General features: G+C 40.4%; 1 protein-coding gene across 2 annotated transcripts in view; it reads right to left on the bottom strand.

Annotated features, from left to right (window-relative positions):
* THBS2 (thrombospondin 2) overlaps window positions 1-25,948 on the bottom strand; it is a 389,899-nt gene that overhangs the window by 339,476 nt on the left and 24,475 nt on the right. For both annotated transcript variants that reach the window (XM_069606958.1, XM_069606957.1), the window contains exon 4: window positions 25,080-25,164. In XM_069606958.1, coding sequence (XP_069463059.1) covers window positions 25,080-25,164 — 85 coding nt within the window. The remainder of the gene's footprint in view (window positions 1-25,079; window positions 25,165-25,948) is intronic.

Here is a 25,948-nt window from a genome sequence, read left to right as displayed (position 1 = left end):
GCTAGCAGTGTGGACCATAAACATTTTATTAATACATGGGGTATGTTTTAAATCCTATAGGTATATTCCTGTATCAGAGAATATGGTTAACAAATGGACAAGGGAAAAGCTGTGAATTACAACAAACAACATTGCAATGCTAACTAAATTGTTTAGAAGACGGATTTCAAAGGCCTCATTCTAACTATGCCAGTCCGGTAACAATGGTACCGGTAAGCCTTCCGGCACCATTGTTACCGGACCGGCACAGTACGATTCTGCGGGCGGGTGCCATCCGGGCCGAATGGCACCCGCCTGCAGAGTTTCACGCAAGCACTGGCACCGTTGTTAACGGTGCCAGTGCTTCTGTGGTCCCCATTCTCATTGAGTCATAATGGCACTCAAATGGGAATGGGGTTTAACATTTACCGGCACCTGACTTCCTGGAATGCCGTGTTTGTAATCTCCCAGTGTTTCCGCAAGCCAGGCGCTGGTAAATATTTCAAGTCCCAGGGCAACCCGCCAGTAGCACTGACAATGTTACCGCCAGACTTGTAATGAGGCCCATGATGTCTGGTTAAAGATACTGGAATTCCATCCAGCTATTTTCAGAACCATGCGTACCAGTTATGTATAGGAATTATTTCTTAGGATAACTGGTAAATGGGATATGGGTTATGTTGATGATAATACGACGTTCACAGTACACAAAGGCATGCAATGTATAAAGGATCAACCAGTTCAATATTAATACATGTGAATATCTGTTTAAGAAGAGATGATACTGCAGAGATCCTCCTGCCTATCAGACAGTCTGTTAAGCACCAATAATGTATGGTGTTGGTCACGATTCATGCATGTGACAAGTGAAGGGTGCGGGGAGCAAGTTTTTTATTGGGCATTCTAAAAGCGTAAGGATGGTAAGGCTAGCACAGTTCAATTGACACGAAGTGCAAAAGCAAGACAGCATTCAAAAACATGCTATCGGAAGCAGGATTACATGAGGGCCCACCTGGACAATATACTGAGATAAGTGCAGAGAAGGGAACAGGGAAATCGGTGGGAAGGGATGATGTGAGTGTTAGGCTGAGAGGAGGACACAGGGTTAGAATGTGGAAGGGATCCGACCCGCTGGGGAGTGCAAAGACCGGTGTTAGAGAGTGGAACTTTTAAGAGTAAGGGTAAGAGTATGGCATAAGAGAGAACATTTGGATGGGTCTAAGCCAGCGTTTATAGTGGCACCTGGTTTATTGAAGGTGATTTTTTATTTCATTGCATTTACAAAGTGTTCTTTTAAGTGCATAATATTAGGTGATATTATTGTATCAGAAGAATGAAAGGTTGGGAATGGAACCTGATTGGAACCAGCAGCTTCGAGTTGCACATTGATCTCTGTGGAAAGTGCTTAGTGTGATGCACTATCACCATTGCTACCTTGATCTCCATCTTCCAATCACCATTGCTACCTTGATCTCCGTCTTCCAATCACCGTCTTCCAATCACCATTGCTACCTTGATCTCCGTCTTCCAATCACCATTGCGTTACAATGAGTGACTATTTGGAACTCCAAGACCATAAACCCGATTCACCAAAGAAAATCTGCACAAGAAAAGAGTTGCACTCGTGCATTCCCTGCACTTACTTAGAAAAAGCTTCTGCATCATTTATAACAGGGACAAAGAAAGTACGCAAATGTGGAGCACATATATGCATCCCCTTTGGGGTTCCGGCTGCACAATTGCATAAATCCCAAGGTGGGTAACCCGGTTTACCTGAACAGAAAAACAGGCATTTCAATTCACAAATAGGATCCGCTATCCTGTACGGAAAGGGAGATGCACAATGAATAGAACAGTCATTTCTGACCCTTCGCAGGGGGCTACCATGGGACTCACTGAGACATGCCGTTTGTGGCAGATGCTGGGAGCCTCCTCTGAGAAACAGGGGCCACAAGGTCCCTTCTCTGAGAGCAGGGCTCCACGCAGCTCACCTCGTACTGGAGGAGACATTTCTGTCCAGTGTTGCACTGGACCATAGGGTGGAGCTGGGTGGTAAAATGTAGCACTCATGCCCCCTCCTTCCCTCCCTCCCTCCCAAGTCTATAAACCATCACATGTACAGCATGCATGAGGGTGTACATTAAAAGAAAATATGGCTTATTTCACGAGTTACCTTCCATTGCATGGTTGATCTAGTTAACCACTAGTTAATGTATGAATTCGGTTCTTGAGGACCTAATTTATTTTAAAAATCTGTTTAAAACTTAAAAACAGAGTTAACAAAAATGTATTTTTCACTTCTATATCGCCTGACTGTAGACAACCTTCTCGTTGAATGGTAACATCATTAAAGGTTTGGAGTTTATTCTGGCCACTGGCCTACTTATTTTTGCTTAGTTCTCTTCAATTCCATCAGAATACACTAAGGGACCATTAATAATTTAATGCCTTTTATGTTCATAGCGTTATGTTAAATAGAGTTTTTCCTTCATATTTATATGGCAGATGTCCGGGCATTCTGACCTTGTAATATCTTCTCTCATCGAATCAATGTGAAGTCAATGTTTTTAACACCATAGAGAAATAAGTTAGTTTCCCCACTCTCATTTCTTTGTGATTAGAAATAGCCTTATTAGGTCAATCCACATTTGTGTTCTCTGGATTTCTTGCACTCAACTCACGTGCAAACTGGGCAGCCACACAACCTGAATCATGCGCCCATCCGCACCCTTATTCCAGCTTCTTTATCTCTATTCGGCGATTGTCAATTATCAATAAAGATGTCCCATTGCATACAATCAAATGTCTACGTGTTATTTCTGCCTTCATTTAAAGTCATATATTTGCTGTTAAGTGCGGTTTTACAATCTGATTTTCAACATAAAAACCATTCCTCATTATTTATTTATTTTATTTACTGTGCATTTGTAAAGCGATTCTCGTTTCTTATATATACAAGCCTATTCCTTCATCTTCACCTTTTATTCCACAATCTAGTAAAGATTTGGCATGTTTGTACATGCTCGAAAAGGAGGCATGGGTTGATCATCTGGGCAGATAGCTCTAGTGCAACCTTGTGAGTGGGTCAATGCCCTACATCATGGGTTAAAATCTGCTTTTGGGCATTCTCTCAATGTCAATAAAATGAATACTGTCTATTAGCACTTAGCAACCGGAAACATCTGGTATGAGCACGAGAAACTATGCAAATCACCAAATTATTATCATCCGGCGAACCCATACGTTTATGCCAACGGCACATAGCTTCTCCCACCCTCTGTATTTTTTTTTCCCTGCACGACTCACAAGGGACCCAGAGTTTTGAATCCACTGTAATCAAAACTAGGTAAGTAGGAATGTTCTCGGTACTAGCAATGGAAAAACAACGTAAGATCCTACAGCCTTACAACCTAATGTTACCCTTTTTTCACAAAACATGTGGATAGTCAGGCCTCGCTGTGATGGAACACATTCCTTAACGCAGAGCATGGACAAACTTAACCCTGCATCTGGGTGGCGTTTTAAGTATAACAAACTTTCAACCCTGCCCCCCCACCCCGCCAACTCCCCCGTCTCTCCCCCCAGGGCTATACACGGGCACACATGGTTGGAGTTTGTTTTAGTCTTTGGCAGCTTTCAGGAAGCCAGACGGTTGTTGCTGGAGGGTGCCTTAGTAAATATAGGAAATGGTTAATAAACCGGAGAGAAAAAACAGAAATTGAGCAGGAAAAAAAGTGTAGAGTGAAACAGTGTACAGTAACAGCTTGGGAGATTTAGATTTAGGGTATGTGATGTATGCTGTGTGACCCACTCAGTGATTTGAAGTGGTTGAACAATACATGTGCTGTGTGGTGAGTCTATGCAAAGAGGAGTCCAGAAAATGGGAGCAGCTTGTCTGATTCTAAGAGACACGCACACGTGACTTTGATTTTGAGTGCTAACGATAGATGTCAGGAGAAAATGTCATTGGTTATTGGGGGTAGGAGGAGGTAGCAGGTATTCTGTTATACCTGAACTGTGTACAGCTAGTACATCACACTTGGGAGTTTTAGGAGGAGTAGAGAATCCATGAAGGTAGTTTGTGGGAGACTCATGTTAATGTGATATTTATTGAAGAAAGTAGCAGAGATTGAGGGAGGCAGAAGATTTCATTCAGTGTCTATCACTTGACATGAGTGAACGAGAGATGTGTGAGCAGGTAACACTTGGGAGGAGGACAGCTTTTGCAGAAGAAAGTAGCAGAGATTCTGAGAGGCAGTTTATACCATTGTGTGACCATCTACTGAAGTGAGTGAATGTGACACATGCCATCGGGTGAAACTTGGAGGAGGGACAGGAGAAGCCGTGAATCGCTAATAGCAGCTTGTGCAAGGCTCATTGGTACATGTTTGCTGTGGGAGAAAATAGCAGAGATTCAGGGAGGTGGCAGATACCATTTAGAGTCTATTTCTTCAAGTGAGTGAATGAGACATGTGCCCTCTGGTAGCACCTGGGGAGGGGAGGAGGTTGAAGGCACAGTACAGAATCCCTGAGGGCAGCTTGTGTGAGACTCACACTTACATACATTTTGTGGGAGAAAGTAGCAGAGATTCAGGAGCCAGGAGATAGCATTCAGGGTCAGTCTGTCGAAGTGAGTAACCTGATGGCATGTGTCTTATTCATTCACTTCAAGAGAGGTGGGAGGAGGAGCGTGTGGAGCAGGAGAATCAGACAATCCCTGGAGCCAGTTTGACCAAGACTCACATTTGTGTGATTGTTATGGAATTAGGTAGTAGCGACTCAGGCAGCCAAGAGATACCATTCAGTGTTCATCTCACGAAGTGTGTGAGTGAGGCATGTGCCATTCATTGACACTTGGGAAGCCGAGCAGAGGGAGGAGAGAGTCCCTGAAGGCAGCTCGTGCGAGATTCACTCTTGCATGAGTTTTGTGGTAAAAAGAAGAAGCAATTCATCAAGGTAGGAGATACCATTCAGTATCCACCTCTTCAAGTGAGTGAAAGATACACATGGCATAAGTTGGCACTTGGGAGGAGGAACAAGAATGGCATGTGGAGCTGAGAATCCCTGGGGACTTCATGTGTAAGACACACTAGCATGATTTTCATAGAATAAAGAAGCAGAAATTCAAGCAGATGAGAGATACCACTTATTAGCTGCCTCTCAAAATTTGTGACTGAGGCACGAGTCATTGAGTGGCACTTGAGATGCAAAGCAAGAGGAGTAGAGAATCCCTGAGAGCAGCTTGTGGGAGTCAAGCTTGTGCAAAATGTGTGCCGAAATTAGCTGTGATTCAGTAAGGTGGGGAATACAATTCAGTATGTTTCTGCCATATTTGGACAACATGTATGGCACAACTAAATGAGGCAGAGGTAAACCTGCTGTTTATCTTTTCACAACTGGAGCAGAACTTGCTGTGTGCACTGGGGATGCCAACATTGCACTTGGCTAACTGAAGATATCTTCCAACTCTTGTTCCTCACAAAGTCACAAGTCGCTCTGGAGTACTCCACCATGCACTGCTACTGCACCACTATAATGAACATCCAAGCAGGATAACGCAGGAGGCTGCAATCCCATCCACTACCTCAAGGGTAGAAAGGCACAGCTCTGATGTACGCAAGATTAGGAAAAACAACCGATGGTGAAGTTGAACAGTAGGAGATGTTTAAACATTCCAGATCTGTATCTCCACCATCCCCTTCCACTTATATGTCAGGCAATAATGATAATGATGACAACATGGATGATGATCAAAATAAATAAATATGATTAATGAGACCCAAGGCAGGAAAGGCATTGCTGCTAAAAAGCAGTGATAACGAGGAGGCAGAGAATGACACTGCAAATATAAAGGCTTAAGGAGTAATAGAAGTGTGTACCATCTCTTTGAGAAACATCATTCCTATCGCAGATCAGAAGGTATACCACTTTGTTTTGTGCCATATAGAACACCAACTTGCCCAACACCGTCGTGGGCAGATGACCTCAGCTTGTGTGTTATTAGGCTACAATGAAAATGAAAAGTGTGGCAGTACATCACACAAAATAAGCAGCAACAATATCTAGCCCCTTGTACACTGCTGTAAAATGGTGTGCCAAGAGAATATAGGAACCGGCTTCGGTACTACATCTAAAAGATGCCATATGCTACAGTAGAATTCACAGACATAGGAAGAAGTGAAACGATGTAAAGTGCAACACTCCTGATTATTGCCTTAATCTTCCTTGTGTGAAATCTGAATTCTGGTGGTTTATGGGAAAGCCTGATCACTGCTGGGAGGTTTCCAGTTAACTATTTTCCTACTAAATAGGATCTAATGTCCACAGTGGGGTGGATACTACAGCGGTTTGTGGCCCATACATCCTCTTCACAGTGGACATGTGGTCCAGTAGTCAAATCATTGAGCATATGGCCATCAGATAACACTGTTTGACCTTTTCTTCTTCTTCCTGCAGATGCAACATTTCATGGCAGAAGACACATGGGACATCTTGGAGGTTGTGGCTATGGTCTCATAATTAGTATTTGGGCTTTGTTGCAGGACACAATGGATTGAATGTTCTTGCTTCTTATACATTTGTAAGACAATGCATACCCCCTGATTTGCACATATCCTTCATCTGATTGCAATATGCTTGATCAGCACTGAAAGAAGGATCACTGGCCCAGAAGATCAGATCACATTTCAGCTGGACTTACAATGTGAATAATGCACTGCAACAATTACCGGTGTGCTGCACTCTGGACCCTGAAGACGTAGGTGGCCACCTGTTGAGACTCTACTTTGCCCATGCTGGACAGACTACACGATCAGTGCAGTGCCATCACAGCATGCCACAATGTTCACAACAGAGTTTTGAATGGGACAGTTTTTTATTCAATGTCTGTGGCAATTGCTTTGTAGTGTCTGTTCTGTTTAACCAACTTTAGAGGAGGCAACCAAGTCATTTACAAATAACAATGGAGTCCTCAATGAGATTATCCCTCCAATGTACCTTCTTCAATGGAACCAGTCTACAATGGTTAGGGCGTATTCCTTGGAGGGTGCTGCCTTTATAGCACAGCAGGTAAGGGACCAGCATTCAGCCTTTCCTGGTAATCCAAAGGTCATTGGATTTAAAGGTAAATGTGTATATGGTTCCAAAGTACTGGAGCATTAGCAGGAAAAAGCACACCTCCCAGAAAAGGAAATGTGGCACTGGGCAGTCAGAAGATGATTAGCCAAACAAGGACCTCTGTTTAGGTCTTTTTCAAACTCTTTCACTTCCTCTTTCTCCTCCTTCTCCTGACTACTCAGCTAGCTCTACTCTTTCAGCATCTGACTTGGCTCTACTCTTTTCTTCAAAGGTGGCTTCTCTTCTCTCTGACATTGAAACGTCCTCTTCACTAATAACATCTGTTTTTCCTATCCTAGCTTCTACAACTTCTATTTCTTGTTTCATCCCTATTACAAACAGGGAGATTTCTCTCCTGATGGCTCGAGCACATCTGACTGCCTCTTCTACTGATCCTAATCCTACGGGGCTCATTCCCAAAGTCTATCGTTCTCTTGTTTCTTATCATACTTCCTTCTTTAACATTTGTCTCTTGACTTCAACTTTTTGTCATACTTTAAATACGCTTCAATTATCCCAATTATAACGAAACCTACAGCTGATCCTTCGCTTGCTTCTATCTTTCATCATATTACTTTATTACCTTATCTCTCTACACTACTTGAACGTCTGCTGTATTCTCAGGTCTCTACTTTTGTATCCAATTCTTCTATTCTTCCACGGTTCGAGTCGGGCTTTCGCCCTTGTCATTCTACTGAAACTGCTCTACTTTCAGTTCTATATTCTTTACTCACAGAACGCTTTTCTAAACACTCATAGCTTCCTGTTTTCTTAGACCGTTGGGCTGCACTTGATACTGTTGATCACTCTCTTCTACTGGCTTCTCTTTCATCCTTTGGCTGTACTGGTTCTGCCCTATCTTGGTTCAGGCCATACCTGTCCCAAAGGACATTTTCTGTTTCTTGGGCCGGAGCATTATCTGACACCCTCCCGCTTGCCCATAGCATTCCTCAAGGGGCTGTTTTTGGTCCTAATTTGTTTTCTCTTTACACCTCTCCTCTTGCTATGGTTATTTCTTCGTTTGGTCTTTCCCACCATTTTTATGCTGATTATACTCAGGTTTTTCTGTGTTTTATTCTTTTTCCTCTGATGTCCTCCATAGATTGTCAACTCGCCTATTAGCTATTAAATCTTGGATGTCTGCTCATTATCTTGCACTCAATGCTGCCACAACTGAGTTTCTTTTCACTCCTGCTAACACTATTCCTTCTCCTATACCGCCTTCCTTTAGTTTGTTTCACCCATCTCAGTTCTCTATTTCCTCTACTGCTCATAATCTGGGACTCTATTTTGATTCTGCTCTATCCTTTAAGCACCACATTTCCTTGTCCTCGCGCCTGTCACTTTCATTTATATAATATTCGGAAAGCTTGTCCCTCTCTGACTTTTGAAGCCACTAAAATGTTAATATCTTCTTTAATTTTCTCACAACTTTTCTATTGCTCTACTGCTCACTTTGGCCTTCCACTTACTCGACTTTCTCCTCTGAAATCCGTTTTTAATGCTATTTGTCTTTTTTGTCTCCTTTCTTCTTGTGGCTCTATTTCTTCTTCTCTTTCTACTCGGCTACCCTTTCAATTCCAACTCAAATTTAATATTATATGTCTTGTCTTCCAATCTATCTATGGTCTTTCACCTGACTATCTCTCTTCCTTGGTTTCATTTTACACTCACCTTCACTCTCTTCGTTCTTCTTCTCAATTTCTTCTTTTAGCTCCATGCCCTCCCTCTGCTCAATTGCGGTTTCGGTCCTTTATTCTCTTGGCTCGTCTACACTGGAATGCTCTTCCTTATTCTCTTCTCTCCATTTCTGTTTATTTTCTATTTCGTAAGACATTGGAGTCCCATTTGCTTCAAAGGTCCAGCCTCTTAATATGTTCCATGTAGAGCACAACTAAGCAACTACAAAGTATTTAGAACAGCTGTTCGAGTACAGTATACCATTTTTTGGGTCTTTATTTGGGTCGCTCATAGTGTGGGTCACAGGCTATTCTGTGTTTCCGATTGACATCCTGAGGACATATTATTCTCTGATGAAGAATACCCATAGATACAAAGTGCTTTGGATTTCTTCATAAACCTCTTAGTTTTTTCTGATTGGATGTCTAGATATGCAATACATTTTTATGACATATATCGGATCGTTTTAATGTTCTGCTTTACTATCATGCTGATGCAATGAGAGTGTTGCTCTTAACTAGTTGGATGCAATCAGTACATAAAAGGTTTAATCTCTGTAATGCATAGTGGTGTGCATCAAGTCATGTGTTTGAAGGGTTTATGCTATAATGGGTGGTGTCCACTTTGATAATCCAGCTTTATAATATGCCAGATTGCTAATACAGAGGCATTTGAATAACATGTGCCCCTCCACTTGCCATGGGGTAATGTGATCATGCACTGGGGTTCCAAAAGGATCAGTATGTGTGACATTCTGCAACTTTGAAGTGTGCAAAAAGAGCAGGAGCCAACATTGTTCAAAATAGGCTGCATTGGCAAATAATTCAGTTGTTGACTCCTGGAGTACATAACATAAGAGCAAGAGAAACTAAAATCTTTTTAATGAAATTAAGATAATCAAAGACTCTTTTAACTACCTGGACAATAGTGGTGCCAGAGAGAGAGAGAGAGAGAGATAGTGATCCCTGTCGAAAGAAAAACCTTGCTTCAGGGATCTAGCCTTCCTCCTTCATTATTCAACTTCTAACTATGTCTGCATTAGAAGATGATTCCTGCCTGATCAGTTATTGGGACTTAGATGGATCAAGCAGTCCTGAAATGCAATACTCTAAAGATAAACATCCTTCTGTTTGGGTGGGTTAAATCCACCTTTTCAGCTAAGTTGTGGCCACTCGTTCCAGCCTGTGAGGTAATCATTCCCATTCTTGCCTGGTCTGGATGATACCTTGGATTTCTTTCTTGACACAGAACTCTCTTTGTGGTCAATGCGGTCCATGGAAAGACCAGCTTGTAACACTACCAGATAAATGAAACCCTTTTTAGCAGTGGAGCCTTTTTTGATCTACATGTTAGGCACTTGTTTTTACAACATATACAATGTGGGATTCCATTTTTGTTTGGGATATTTATGTCTTCAACCACCTTTAACCTTTAAAAGCAGCCTTTTTCATTCAGCGGCTTGACTTGTGATGGAAGCTGTGACGGAATGATGAAGCAAAGACAGACAACTGAATTCAAGCTTTGCGCTATACACATTTATTCAACGAAAGCAGGTTGGAAAAAGACGTAACTTATATACTAAGGTGGGATATCCCTTCCTAAATAAAATAAAGATAGTCTGTGTCAGGAAGCTCAAAGTAAAAGACTGCCTGTGTCCAAAACCTAAGCTTACCCTCACAGCTATTTGTATACAATGTGTAGGGATTCCAGAGTCATAACAAGAAGTGTACAAGTAAATGTTCAGAGCTTCTTCCAGCTCATAGATTGGAATGGATTTTCCCTTCCCCAAGGTTCAAGATCATTCACAATGCAAAGGGGTTCCCTTCCCCATGCATTCAGGTCTTTCAGTTTTTCCAAAACACAGTTCTTTGTGAACCTTTCCAGGTCTTCTGGTTTGGTTACCTTTCACCAATTTCACAAGTAAAGTTCCTTAACTTTAGTTCAAATAAAACTACCTTTATATTGACTAACAAGCTTCTTTGCAGGTATTTTAAGTGGCTTTCACATAAGTAGGTGTCCTCGGTCTAGGCGTAGTTGTCGGACCACACGGTTCACCCATTACAGGTCACGCAACCGGCATCCCTGTGTTGCCTCTTCTTCCTTGTATGCATGTTGCCACTGTTTCAGCTCTATAAAGATAATTGGCTTATTCCCATTTCACATCCTCCTGATGCTTTACCATTGCTTGTATTGCCACAATTCACTTGTTGCACTTTCACATCTTCCTCTGGATGTTGCCAATGCTTGCTCTCTCAATTTACATAGTTCCTTTATAGCTTAGGAGTTCACAAAAATACTTTAATTCAGATCAGTTTTAAACAGTACTTGCTTTCATTCAAGTCGGTATTCAAAATGTGCTCACTCAGGCTTCTCTGACTCACCAGGCACACTGTCGGCAGGTGCTCTACTCTGCGACGGCAGTCTCGCTGCGGCTGTCGCTTTTCCCGGCTCGGCAAACCTTTCTACCGGGTTCTCGACCGCCTCTGCTTTATTGAGAGTAAGTCTCTCTGAATCCAGGAGGCTTGCAGACCAGCTCTGCTACCAGAGACCTCTCCAATGCTTCTGCCACAATCAGTTTCCGTTTCAATGACTCGTCCGTGCTTCGTGCACACGTCTCTCTGGCTTCACCTCCAGCTTCTCCAGCAAGCGTTCCACTAATGACCCTCTCAGCCTCACCTTAGCAGGCCATTTATACCGTCCCCTTGGCTTCAGGTTTAGGGAATGTTCGTTCATTACATAGTGTTCTTGGTACTCAACATCCCTCTTCATCGTCCCATTACCAGAGTGGTGTTTCTTAAGAGAGAGATTTTTGGGAAAACCATGGAAGGGGCTGACAATAACCTATAAAGGCTTGGGGGACATTGGACTCATGGTGAAATGGAAATGGGGGGATACCATGTCTCACCCAAGGGTGCCTCCTCTCCACTCCCCGGGTCTCCTCCACCAAAGTAGTTCTCCCTTGCATATCCACCCACATGGCAGGATCCGAAAACCACAGCCTTTCTCTGGCCAGCTGGAGGGAGAATATTTTGGGGAAAGAAGTGAGGATACCCTCAGATTCCTCACAAAGCTCCAAATGGAACCATTAACCACTCCCTTCTGAAGCTCTCATTAGCTAACTTTTCAGTTTAGAGTTCATTTTAAACTGGGCTATCTGGTCTACAAAGCATTGGCTTTGCAACATCAAATGTACCTAACCTCTAAACTACTGTTTACAGGTGAGGTGTGTTCCTCCAAAAATTGGGAAAGGTATCTTTCTTTATTCTTTCGTTGAGAAAAACTCAAAGCAATAGGCAGACTTACTCAACAGTAGCCCTTCGCTACTGAACTTCATTGTCATAAACTCTTAAAAGTGTCTCCATCGCTCAAACCATTCAGTTCTATTTTACTGGTTGTATACGAATTCACCTTTTCACAATTGACCTCTGGAGAATTGACCTCGGGAGTGTTTCCCTATTTTAGAAGGTCAATTAGGACATATATGCGGGGGTGGGGGGGAACCCCCGTAACCCTCCTCCCAATCCAAAACCCCCTGCAACCTCCCACCCAATACCATTATATTATTTATAATCCAAAACCAACCCAATACATATATAAAATAACTAAAATAATATAAACGTCAATTGTGCAGAAGGTCAATTAGGACCACTATAATTAGGTCAATTGTGCAAAAGGTCAATTGTAAAAGGTCAATTTGGGTAATACTGTTTTACTGCATTCTTGCTTAACTATTTTTTATAATAAGTTATGCTGTCTTTCAACTGAATGATTTCACTTTTTATGTAATGTACGTAATTGTGTTTAATCTTCATTTATGAGTACTCTCTGTATGCTGCACAGCAGGCTGTGATGTTTTCAGGGAAAAGAATACATGCATACATGCATAGTGAAAACTGGGAGTATAGTGGGATTGTAGAAACTAAGATTATGCTGCCATTATAAAACTAATTAGATGCTGGGACAGACTCTGTAAATACTGGTATTTTGCAAACAAGGAGTACACTAGAATGTGCCACAGTAAACCTGAAGTACTCTGGCATTCTGTAAACGAAATTGAACAATTGGAAATACACAGGGATTAAGCAAGCAGGGAATATATGGTGTTTTGGAAAACCATTGTATACTGGAGTCTGATACTAATAGTGTACGTGTACTAGCTCTAGCAATTGTATGATATGTGCATCTAGGACCCTCTCTCTCTCTCTCTCTCTCTCTCTCTCTCTCTCTCTCTCCTTTTCTCTCTTTTTGCTCTCATTCTATCATTCTATCTTTCTCTGCCTCTCTCGCTTGCTGTCTGTCTCACTCAATGTCTATGTTTTTTTCTATATGGACAAGAATTGCCATCCCAGTGAATCCCGACAACAGCCTGACCAAGGGAAAGTAAATTATATATTTGGGGTTGACTCTGATTTTTAAAAAGAAGCTAAGAAAGGGAATTATTTAAGGGTACTAAAATCATCACCGCAGATCATTTTAAACCGTTCCAAGGGGTGAGGATAGATTAGCAGCGACATCTGTCATTCCACAGGATTATGCCAACTGGAAATGTACTGAGTTTATATTATATAACCAGAAGTAGGATTGCGAATGTCCAGCTGGGATTTTGATAACTGAAGGTAAATTGGCATAGTCTAACTTTCAAACTGAAAAGTCACCCTTATACGAACTGAGATGCTACTGAGGAACTGTCAAACTGAGACGCTATTGGCATTGCCAATCAGGTAGTGTCAATTGCATAGTGTAACAATACATTGAGATTCTTCAATCTAGGTTATAAAACATTCAATAAACTTCAATTGTAGAAACTGTAAATGTATTAGGTGTATACTAGCTTTGCCATAATCAGAGCCTACTGGCTTTGTGCAAACTGGGAATATACTGTAATTGTATAATTGGGAGTTCACTGTGATTCTGCAAAATAGTTGTATTCTGTGATTTAGCTATTTGACAGTATTCTGGGATTTCCAAACTGGGAATATGTTTGTCTTTGCACACTGGGAATACACTGTCGTTGTCCATTGCGAGTACAATGGAGTTGTCAAACTGTCAAACTAGCACTTTACCAGTTATATGTAGATCTATATGTAGATTGGAAGTGGCGTACTGTGGTGGTCAGGTTTTAGTGTAATAGGTTGTCACAATAGCAGTATAATTCGTTTTTTGAAAACAAGGAATATGCCAAAACTGGACAAACTAGCTAAAATGTTTAAATTAGGACTCGATTTGAAATGAGCACACCGATAATTGCAAATGGGGAATATTCTTTCATTTTAAAAGCTTTGAGATAATGGGATTGGGTAGCAGCAGCATTGGGCTACCCCACAAATAATAAGTGAGAGAATTCATACATTATTTTATGATATGTTGGTACCAATACTCATACATTGCCTTTATTTATAGCAGGCCATGCTGGATTACAGCCACGTCAAAGAGCTGAAATAACGGATGTTATTATTACCCCGCTTAATGGTATTAAATGTATGAATCTTAGAAGAGTAATGGCCTGAGTCTTACCTGCTGCTTGAATTCGAACTTTTGATGGGCAGGCTCGCCCCAGGTGAAAGGCTAGCCCTTATCCCATGAGCTATCCACTGAGATATATTGCACCTGTTGGTACTAGAACACTATGCAGATATATGAAAACAAATGCAGAGGTTCACAAACTCTGAAAATGCCAGAATTGTAAAAGTTGGATTATGGTTTGTAAGGGTGCCCAGAGCAATTTCCATTGTCTCTGATTAATTCAAAGCTTTTCTAAACATCGATCTTCAGAATATACTGGAAGCCGACAATGATGTGCCAAATTGGCAAGCTGGAAACTAGCAATGATAAAGTAAGTGAGATTATTGCATTTTAATAGCTGGATCTGATGTAAACTGGTAATAATGTACTATGTGGGTGTGCTGGTAACTGGCCATGGTGTGCTTAAGTTACCTGCTTCTCACTTTCTTTTCACTATTGATCATAAACCAAAAACATACAACCTTATAACAGCATCATACCAATGGCTAAATAGGAATTTCATATCATCCATGGTACAATATTCCAAACTAGCTATTCATAAATGATACAAAAGCAAATGGCATAAAACGTATAGACAAATGTGAGTATTGAATTGCCGGCATCCAGCTGAGTGAACACTCCACTGCCAGGTCTTTGTAAGACAAATCAGAAAAATCAGTTACTGCAAGTAATACATCATGATGATGTGATGACCAACACAGGTGTAAAGTGGTAGCAACATTTCGTATGCCGTGGTTGAACATAGTCTTAGATTTCTTCTCTAAATGTCAGAGTAGCCCAGACGAAGAAAGAACAGATGTTGAATAGTTTCTCCCTGCTAACTAAAATTCAAATAAGGACATAAAGCTAATGTCTACGGGTGCTAGCGAATAATTAGAAAATATATAAAAGGACTAATCCTGATGAATCTACAGACGACGCACGGACCACTGTTAGAAGACAGCTCCACACACACCCTGCACCCTGTGCTAGACCTGCGCTTGATCAAATACATCAAATATAAATGTGGTGACCGGGAGATTCCAAAACGGAACTTCAGATTCAATGTTCTAGAGAAGGGATTCACATTCATATCAAGATGGATCAATGCCAAAGAAGCCCTTGACATCCATATGTACAGTCAATTATATGCAGTCAGGGCTCAAATATATATGTAACAAAACAAAGAGACTAATATGCAATCATCAAACTAGTTTGTGTCTTCTATTTGCAATGCCGCTGTGATCTAAAGTGAGTTGATATAATAACATCTGGGCCACAGTCATTTTGATTGAGATAATCCAGTGGCACTTGACAGCCACACTGCGACATCTGATCTCATTAAATAACTGTCTATGAAAAAATGTGAGATGAACTCCACTTAAGCCAATAGAATATGGATCTGGTCCAACTGTCCTTGCACACTGTAAAACAGTATTCTTACTATAACTGATAACCAATTGAGGCAATGAGGCATTTCGATAAATTCTTACATTTTACATTGCATTGTGCTGAATATAATAAATCATGTCACAATAAGTATATCACAATATCAGTCAAATTAATCAATATCAGTCTAATACATCAATATATTTTCACAATTTCTTTTTTAAATGAATTACATTTTTAAATCTTAACTTCTTTCATGCATTCTTCCATTTATGCCTAACTTCCTTCTGGAGCGAGCTAGCAGTGCCCATTGACAGGAGTTTGCAGATGTACATGCCTGCAACCTTGCTTTTGACGGCAGCTGAAGAACGTACTAGTGATTATTCTTTTTTGTATGATCATGGAGGATGGTGGCTGAAAGCCTGCTGACTAATCTACTGCACTGGGCACCAATGGTTATCAAATCCTCTTACAGTGTGATGTCATTATATTAGTCACAATGTTGATGCTCAAGTGGGATGTTGTGTTCCTCTGAGGCAGCAATAAGTCCTTTGCACAATTGGGTGGTTGCAGACTTGCCCTTTACCCTTCTCTTATCGCATACTCAACATTTTCATGGACTCTCTTATTTCTCCTCATCCTATCCACTTAAAAGAAGAGGTTTATCAAGAGTGCCAAGCTAAACCCAACAAAATTTGAGATTTACTTAATTGGAGAACCCTTCTCACTTGCACCTCGATTGTTCTGACCGCTTGCAGGGGCATCTATTCAAACCAAGTGTGTTTTGTCCCATTTTTTCAGCTTTGCTTATTGTGTGCTCATCTACATTTTTGCACTTCTTGCATTCGTCAGTAGCCTTGAACTAATGCGTTGCCTCTAGAATGGACTGCAGTATCAATGGAAACATATTAAGAACTTTTATGGTCAATTGGAGCTCAATAGGGAGGACATATCCCTCCAGCCATTAGGTCTATTCATTTTTTTAGAATTTTCAACAAAATGACATTAAGGATATCATGAAATGATGCAAAGAATTCTAACAAATGAAATCTGGTCTAATTCAGCCCTTACATTCTGAGGATCTGTCTCCTCATTTCAAATGCTCAAAAGTCTTTCTGGCTTGTCTTGGTTCTTGCGTCAGAAACCTAGACCTTCTTGCCCATGAACCTCTATCTGCTTTGGATATGTTCATGTAGAAGGTTAACTAAGTGCATTGCTTCCATTCCCATTGTAATTATCACCCCATTGGTGATTGCTGCCCAATATAAAAATTTGTGTAATTTTTGTGAGCTTTAAAAATAAATAAATCTTGTATTTTCACCAACAGGCCTGGTTCATGGTCCATTGTGACCCAGAGTAGTTGTAAAAGGGGGTGTGAGACGGGTCAGATATCGGCTCAATTTGAATTTATTAAGATTAAAGAAAAAGTATTCCTATAGAGCACCACATACCAGGCTAAGACCAAGTGTCCTGGTCCAGTTTGTGATGCCCGATTGGAATCCTTAGCATTTCCCTGCTGCTGTGTGTCATTGAGGAATTTGCTTTAGACAAGTTAGATGTTGATGCTTCTTTTAACCTCAACACTCATCCCGCCTTTTTGTGCAAAGATACCCCAGGAATATATATATGTTCAGTGAATCATTTTACATTTCATAGCATAACTTGCACTTTAACTTAAATGCTCATTAAGAATATGATTTTGTGTTAAATGTTACAAATGATGGGTACCAGTCTGTAATAAGTTTTATTGATGCAGAGACCCATGTGAGGCATCTACAGCTTCAATTTCCTGTATACTCCTATAAGAATGGAAAACTGTTAGTAGCTTCTAGAATAAGGGTATTTGCTGTGAGTAGCTTCTAGAATAAGGGTATTTGATTTATATGTACCTCTTTTTTACAGCCTTTGGCAATAACCAGTTTGGCTCTCGAAGACAAAAGTAATAAGCATCATAATACCAAAGAGAAATCCTCAACAATGCCCAACAAGTATCATACAACCCATCACAAAATATAAACAATTGATAATAACTGATGAAAGCTCAATAAAAAGTAATTTTTTCATGTAGCTCAATACATGATGTACAATATCTCTCAATGTAATTCTGACCCAGAAATCCCTCTTCACAACTTTACATTTGAGTTGTAGACATCTATCCACGTCTATGTAGTGTGGGGGTTAGGGATCTTAAGGACTTCTATGAGTAACATTGCAAATTCAATCGAAGCCCCACAGCCAGTTCCTTATCCCTCACCAAGTGGCTGCAGACATTTAAAACCAAGTATCAGCTTAGTCATGAATAATAAAAGATGTTTCAAACATATGTTCATATTTTACAATAAACAGTCCAATTTCCACAGAATTGGTTCGAACCAAGATGTATTCCATGTCACTCCAACAGTTTCTTCATTTTCCACACAACCTTTAAAAATAAAACAGCTCCTTTCTTTTCCTAGCTTGGTAGTTCTTCCAACCCCAATGTATATTCATTGGTTATCTCCAAGTACAATACAGTCACATATAATATGCAGGGCCACATCATTCAGACTTCTAGCACATTAATACATTTTGAATAATCTATGATTGCCATCAGATCTTCTCAATATTCCCTTGTTTGAGAAATTCCCAACTAAACCTGATATTCTGTTCCGGCTTTCAACAATGAAAGCTCTGCAAGTACATTTCCTCAAGACAGTTTTTTTTACAATTAACGGAAAGTGTTGAGTTAGCAGCACACATGCATATTTGTAGTGTTAATCCTCAACATGTCAGTGATTCATCTAGAGACTTGAGCTTTTGCCAACCAATGTGAAAGGTCAGTGTTCAATAAGATTGGAATTATCCAAATATCACTTCATGTTCTTCTTTCTGAACCATCCAGAGCAGCCACATAGTTCTACATGCTCTACCAAAATACACCTTGTAATGGTTTGAATTGCCTTTTGCCTGTCAGGTGGAGCACAATTTCCACCTGATAGTACAACCCCTTCCACAATTAACAGTTTTTAATCAGTATCCTAAACAGACTTTAAATAATTGTTAAAACTGAGCAACAAAGCCAATTCTCTGATGAACACCTGACTGCAAATATCTACAAAGAGATCCTCAACAAGAAAATACATGCATTCTATTTTAGCAAACTGATGAACTGCGCACTCGGAACAGGACTTATACTGAAAACATTCAAGATTGCATATATCAAACCACTTCTAACACAGCTGGAGACCTAGACATCCCTCCAACTTTCATTCTACCTCAAACATACTGAGTACTGTCAAAACTCTAGAGAGCTATGTATACAGCCATTTATTTGAGCATGTACAGTATTAAAATGTATGAGATCATTCAAAAGTCTGTTTTAGAGCTATAGGAGGTACGGAGTCCAACTCAGATAACCTCAAAATCTAAGCAGAGGACAACATGACCAGGCACTCATACTCTTCAACTTCTCAGGGCCCTTTGACACACTTAATCATAATACAATAATCAGACAGAATTTGAGTCCATCATTTAACCTTCCATTGGATGAGATAATTCTTGATGGACAGAGCGGAAATCTCCTGGCTTCTCCCCTTCAGTTCGGACCTATGACTCATTTCATGTGTCATTTCTCAAGGATCAAATCAAGCTACTCCTCATCAATATGTGTATGATCGTATTGAGGAAGATAATGAAATCATACAGGCTCACTTGTTACAAATATGGCGATGACACACAAGATATATCAAGATATATGAAAAAATTATCAGACAGAAGCTCTGGCATCACCTTCAGAACCTGCTTCAAGTGAATAAGCAAATGGATGATGGCCAACTACCTAAACCCCAATCCAGAGAAAATTAAATAATGATAATCTCACTGCATGCCTAACCCAAACTACCTCTGCCATTGCCTTTGGAAATAGATAACTCCATCATTTCAGGTAAAGTGATCATGAATCTAGGCATTTTAATGGACAACCGATGCTGAAACGACAATCAACACAATAGCCAAAAATAGCTTCTACCATGATGCACCATCAGACGGATTATGCCCTACCTCTCTTCCGCACAGAGAAAATATGCTGTGATATCTCTGATTGATTGACCACACAAACAGCATTTTCCTAAGTATGCTGGACTATCTGATAAAATAAGTACAACAGATCCAAACCAAAGCAGCTAGGCTACTACTCATACTCAACAGGATAGAGCACCAGCTTGCAGGACACGCCATGGGCTACCAATCAAAAAAACGATTCCACTTCAAAGCCCTCCTCATTACCTCAGAGACCTTCAAGGTCAAGGTCGCATACTTACCCAAAGCAAAATCTTCCTTTAGCATCCAGCCAGAGACTTAATATCATGAAATTACATACTTTTAGAAACAAGTAGATTCAAACTCTGGAAAATGCTATCATGGAAATTCCAAACACCACAGAATCACCTACATTTCAGAGAAAATGAAAAATCCTACACTGGAAGCAGCACCTCTCAATAGATTAACTCTCACACAAAGACACTGCCAAATGGAATGGAATGAGAAATTATATTGTGCCTCCTATTGCAATGAATATATGCATATTGGCCTACGCCAAGCTGCTTGTAAGTCACTTGCGAAGAAATCCGTGTTTCAAGGTCCTGACCTTAAAATCAATGTAAGCCACCATTTTAGGTCAATCCGCCATTTTAGGTCCGCTTTGTAAAGTCACCCTGTGAGTTAAAATGGTGGACGATGTCATTCCGAAATACAACATGGCCGTCTTGACCTCTGTGTGTAATTTATATGTAACTTGCCTGCAGGCCACTTGTTGAGGTCATGAACTGAGACCTTGTCCCTCGTTGATCTGTGTGTAAAGGATTACTCACGTCAATGAAACTAATCCGCAAGCATATGTTAAGAACAATGTATTCAAATACTGAACTAAGAACACTTGTTTAGCTACATTGTATTAATGTTTGAGAAGACCTGCATGGGAAATCCCAGAATACACATTTTCCGTGTAGCGTTGTTGACGTATGTATTAGAGGCAAACTAGTTACATGTGGATATGTGAACTCGGCATGAACCCTAGATCAGTAATGTATTAGAGGAATATTAATCCGAAGTAGGGTTGGACATCGTGTTCGCAAATGGTATAAAAGAGCAACAAATTCTAATGTACAGCGTCTCTCACTGAATACACCGAACCACGCTGGAGTTCGCTGTGTTGCACTGAGGGCCGATAGCTATCTGATTTTGTTCTGTTCTTTGTAACTGATTCAGTATAAATTAAAGGTCTTTGTGTGTTCCTTTGCAACCCGTGTTCGGTGTATTTCCTTTTGGGGTACTCAGCCTCGATATTTTGATTTTGTTTTCACACCAACACATGGCATTCGGAGGAAGATAATCACCAAAACACAACACTTCAAGGCACTGCCAAAACCATAAGTGAATGCCTTCCATGTCTTCTGGAATATCAAAAGGACAACAATGGACATCTTTTTGGCACAAATACAAAAAACAAAACATTGTTTTGTACAACACAACCAACAGGGGGACTAAGAATGCGCAAGCAAAATGGAAATCCAAAAGAACACCCCCATCCCTTAGGACTAACTACCAGTTCTCTCCACCTTACTCACCATACACAAACTCAAATTAGCCACTCACACACTTCATTTAAAAAATACTCTCCCCAGACAAGTACAGCACAATTCTTCACATATATCTCCAACTGACATACTTCTCCCCTAGCCAGTGCATGCCCATGCTGCACGCATGAAGTATCTTCTACGGACACAAAGGCCTTGATGCTTCCTACACATCACACCTAAAAAGCTCTCGCGATTGCAGACTTCTTATCTGTGCCCACAATACAAAGCACTACAACCCTTTCCATCCCTTCCTAACTAGCCAAACCTACTGACTCACTTTCAGATCCGCCAGTGTGTCTGGAGACCATGTAATTGGTAGTGGTGCATGGTACACATCGTAATAACATAACATGATAGTGAGGCAGATTGTGGTTTGCCCTGGAACCTTCTCCAGAAGCTTCTGGCACATTTTGGAAGGACGTTGCGTGCACGCTTATTACTGTTCCCATACAGCATTAACTCTAGTCAGAGTCTTTATTTAACAGTGTTAATGAAAAAGCCTCCATAGTGGCCCTCATACTTTACCAAACCCTGATTTGTTGCTATAGCATGTGCCACAAAAGCTGTGAAATATGGAGGGCAAGATAAATTAGAAAGAACAATAAGCTTAATTATCAGCGCATGTTAACAAACCCCTGACCATTCTGAGTAAGAACTATTAATTCTGGAAGCTCTGAGGTTCAAAGTTTAAAGACCACAAGAGATAAAACATAGACTTGATGCAGGCCATTTTTAGTTTCAAATCTTGAACTGAGACCTGACTTTGACTTTTTAAATGAAATTCCTTGGCAAATTTCTCAAGTCACCGACTTCATGCTTCTCATTTTTCTGCTTACTGCCAATGTTACCTTTTCTGATATATTCTCAGGCTCATTGATTTACTGGGGCTCCTGGTCATTGAGGTTGCTGTGACCTTTACAGGGGCTCCTGTGAGTTTACTCATGTATTACACATTATTTTACCTATGTATTTTTAATAAAGAGGCACAGGTCCCTATATTCTCATTTCAGCATTATAAAGTAATGTATGTATTCGAAAAGCTTAATGGTAATAATAATATAATAATAATAATAATAATATAACGAGTTGCACAGCTAGAAGTGCACATAGTGAGTTATTTTGCCCAAATCATCCCATACGTTGCCATTCTGTTCGATTATTTAGGAGCTGAATAATTTGTGCGGCATTTTCAGTGTGTAGTACATTTGACATTTGACATTAACATTTAATATTGGGGGAAAAAGAGTAGGTTTGTTTTGTTATGTTTGAGCCATGAAAATGCTGGTAGCGGCAGGCACACAAAGAAAAACATTGCCAGGTTTGGAAGTAATGCAAAATTGAAAGCTGAATGGCAGCACTTTGAAAGGAAAGATTCAGAGTGTGCAATGTATTAGAAAAGAGATAGTCCTTGAAAAGAGACCCTCGTATTCACTGGCCGCAGGAGGTAGTGCAAAGCAGAATACTGTCCAAAGGTCACCAAAGCCAGGGGCTGGAAAATTACATGATGAATCCAAGAATGAGCCTGAGAAATATTGAAGAAATATGCATAATCATATACAGGAGAAGAGGTTCAGGGAGGGTTTGATATAGAGGCAGAGAAAGGAGGGAGAAAAGAGTTCCCGCAAGGGAGGGCTTGTATGGCTGAAGCTTTGGTGAGGATCGTTTTGCTAGGCTGCTGGATGTTGGAGCTGGGAGTGAGAGCTGCCGTGCCGAGTGAATTCTTTGAAGGCTATGGTTTGACTCTGGGCAGAATCCTGGCAGAGATGTGCCGAGACATACCTAGCTGCTGGAAGGGAGTTGGTGAACCAAGGGGGAGGCAGCCCTTCTGAAAGGCAGAGAGTCCAGAGATCATTTGTAGGCGAGTATAAATAGGTCAACAATTAATTAGGACCCCTCCTACAGGCTAATTGGCAAGGTGTGAGACTGGACACGAAGGGCATAAATTCCTTAATCTTGCAGGTGCCAAATAATTAATGGAGTAGTCGGATTCAAAACATTGAAGGGGAGTTTTTCCAATTATTGCAGAAGGGGTCATAATCTAAGTACCCATGCAATGTTAAGCAAGGGAAGGACAATAATGAAGAGATTAAACCATATTCCTATTTTATTGCTTTTATGGCAAATGAATGCCTGTTAGGGTCTCTGAGGTTAGAAAGGAAAGCACCAAGTAGAGTGTGTTTTTGCGCATATGCCTAATGCACAATGTTTAATACAAGTGCATTCATGTATAACAAGTGACCTGGTTGAATAGTCTGTCTGTTCTTGCTGATGAGATTGAATAAATATATATATATATATAGTGCCTAACTGTGAAAGTGTGTAGTGATATTAAGTGTGTCTAGGGCCTGTCCTTTTTCTTGCCCCTAGAGGTAAATGGGCGTCATGAGTGAAAGGCACAGTACGAAGTCTGAAGATGCATAGCTAAGGTCCCGAAGTATAAAAGTGTCAAGAAGGAAGAGTCAGGCTATTTCTTCCTGACGTTCTAGATGGATGTTTTGCCATTCAGGGAGTGCAGAAAATGGTAGGGAGAGTGAAAGGGAAAGGATTCTATGCTACATCTATTTCTCTTAATCCTATACTGCTTTTCATCAACCTTCACCATCTCTATTCTACTTTTTTTTAACCTGTCATTATTTTTTACTACAATGTCCTTTACCTACAATGATAGGTGTTAGGTTTTGCCAACAGGGAGGGCCGTTCCAATGTTAGAGCTGTGCTGCCAATATAAAAGTAAGGTGCAGGAGCTACAAGTATAGAGACTTTCAGTGACCTTGGCCCAGAGTCACCACAGAATATTTGACTCTATTTGTTGTTAGCGATCACTGTGATTATTCAAATGAAATCCTTTTGTTATGCATGTTCGCTGAAACAGCTATCAATAATCTATTTGATCCCTCCAAATGGTGTAAAGTATATTTTAGTAGATATGTTTCATAGGACAGCTGGAGTCATAAGACACCATAAATGTGTTTCGGCCAAAGGTCTTATTCAGCGTAATGTATATATTCAAGATGTCCCTCTTTAAGTGTAAGAGACTCTTCAAGTGATCCTATATGGTAAGTTTGTTAGGACTCGTAGACCAGGGGGTCGTATCGGCATTCTGCATGCTAGCACTGTGTTCAGGTTGACAAAGGCAGCCCACTTATATTGTGGGGTTTACATTTCTTTAAACCTCAATGTTATTCTTTGTACTTATGTAACACACTCTGGGTATGCACCTTCTAGCACCAGACATATGGTAGTTAACCAACCAGAAATGGGAGAATGTTTGGACCCAGTCTCAGATCACGTGTTGCCCCAACATTAGTCTTCTGACTCTTGCACTTGGATTCAGAAAATATTTAAGCTTTCTCATTCTGTCTCATTGCCACTTCCCTTACTCCAATGTACACATTCCCATAGTTGAAAATGTTTAATTGGATGTGATTGCACTTGTTTAAGTTAGAAACCCAAAGGGCAGATTCATAAAAAGAAAACAGCACTTAGATCCTGGTATAAATGCAGAATTTACATGAGTAAAGATATACCCAATTCACCAAAGAAAACTAATGCAAATTACTCCAACTATTTGTGAATCTGGTTTATGGTGCCGCATTGGGACAATTCACAAAGGTGTCACTAGTTTAAACATCTATAGACTTTTGTGAATGAGGTTAACTTTTCCTATGTTCAGGATTAAAATGTATAGTCTGTGAAATTTTTGCTTTCCTAATTGCTGAGTATTAAAATACAATGCAGTAAATAGAATTTAAAAACAAATGCCAATGGGTCACGTACATTACAGACATATGTATTTACCTGTGCGGCTCATCTGGCATCCTCTGTCCCGCAAGACATCTTCAATTTGTGTATCAAAGATAAAATATAGATTTTGAAGCAGACCCTAAAATACATATTAAAATACACAATTACAATGTGTAATCAATTAGTGTTGAAAGCTATGCTGAAGTGTGCTAAACACTACTCCAGCCTGACAACAGTCACCATGAATAATTTATTTTTTTCAACTTCAAAGCTCCACTCTTTGTAAATGTGCCCAGCTATAGTAGCAAAGAGGCTGAAAAATATTTATTTGACTGCCACAGAAGAGGCAAACAACAATAGATCTGACACCAAACTTCATACAAATAACAATGTATTTTTATATCATGCTTGTTTGAACAATTACCATTTAATGGTGCTGTACAGAACAGGTGCTGCTATTAGCCAATTCAATAGCGCTCAACTGATCAACTTCATAAGGTCATACAGCTGAATTAATCCTGCTAGGATGTGAACCTTTGACTTACAAATTGAACACAGTTTACAGTAAGCATGTAACTCACTTAGGCCTTATGACCCTCGGATGGAGGCATTACCGGTCGGAAAACGCCCCCACGGCCATAGTTAGAAGACTGAGTGATGATGCACCCCCTCCAAAGGTCATATTGCCATTAGTACCCCGGCATGTCGTACCGGATTACAAATTGAAATTTTTCTCGAGTCGTGAAACGGCACTGTGACCGTTTCTCGACGGGAGAAAGAAAAGCAAATAAAATGGCCACCAGGGTTCGGGCAGAAGTGACAATGCGTAGTCCCTTCTCCCTTTCCATGTCAGCCATTAAAATCAATGTGAAAAAAGTAAACAAAAAAATTGCCACCATGGAAAGGGTGAACAGACTACACAT

This window comes from Ambystoma mexicanum, chromosome 4p (assembly GCF_040938575.1).
Source record: "Ambystoma mexicanum isolate Mex_15411 chromosome 4p, UKY_AmexF1_1, whole genome shotgun sequence".
Classification (NCBI taxonomy): Eukaryota; Metazoa; Chordata; class Amphibia; order Caudata; family Ambystomatidae; genus Ambystoma; species Ambystoma mexicanum.
Note: the sequence above shows the minus strand (reverse complement) of the source record. Positions and strands in the feature narration are given on the sequence as shown.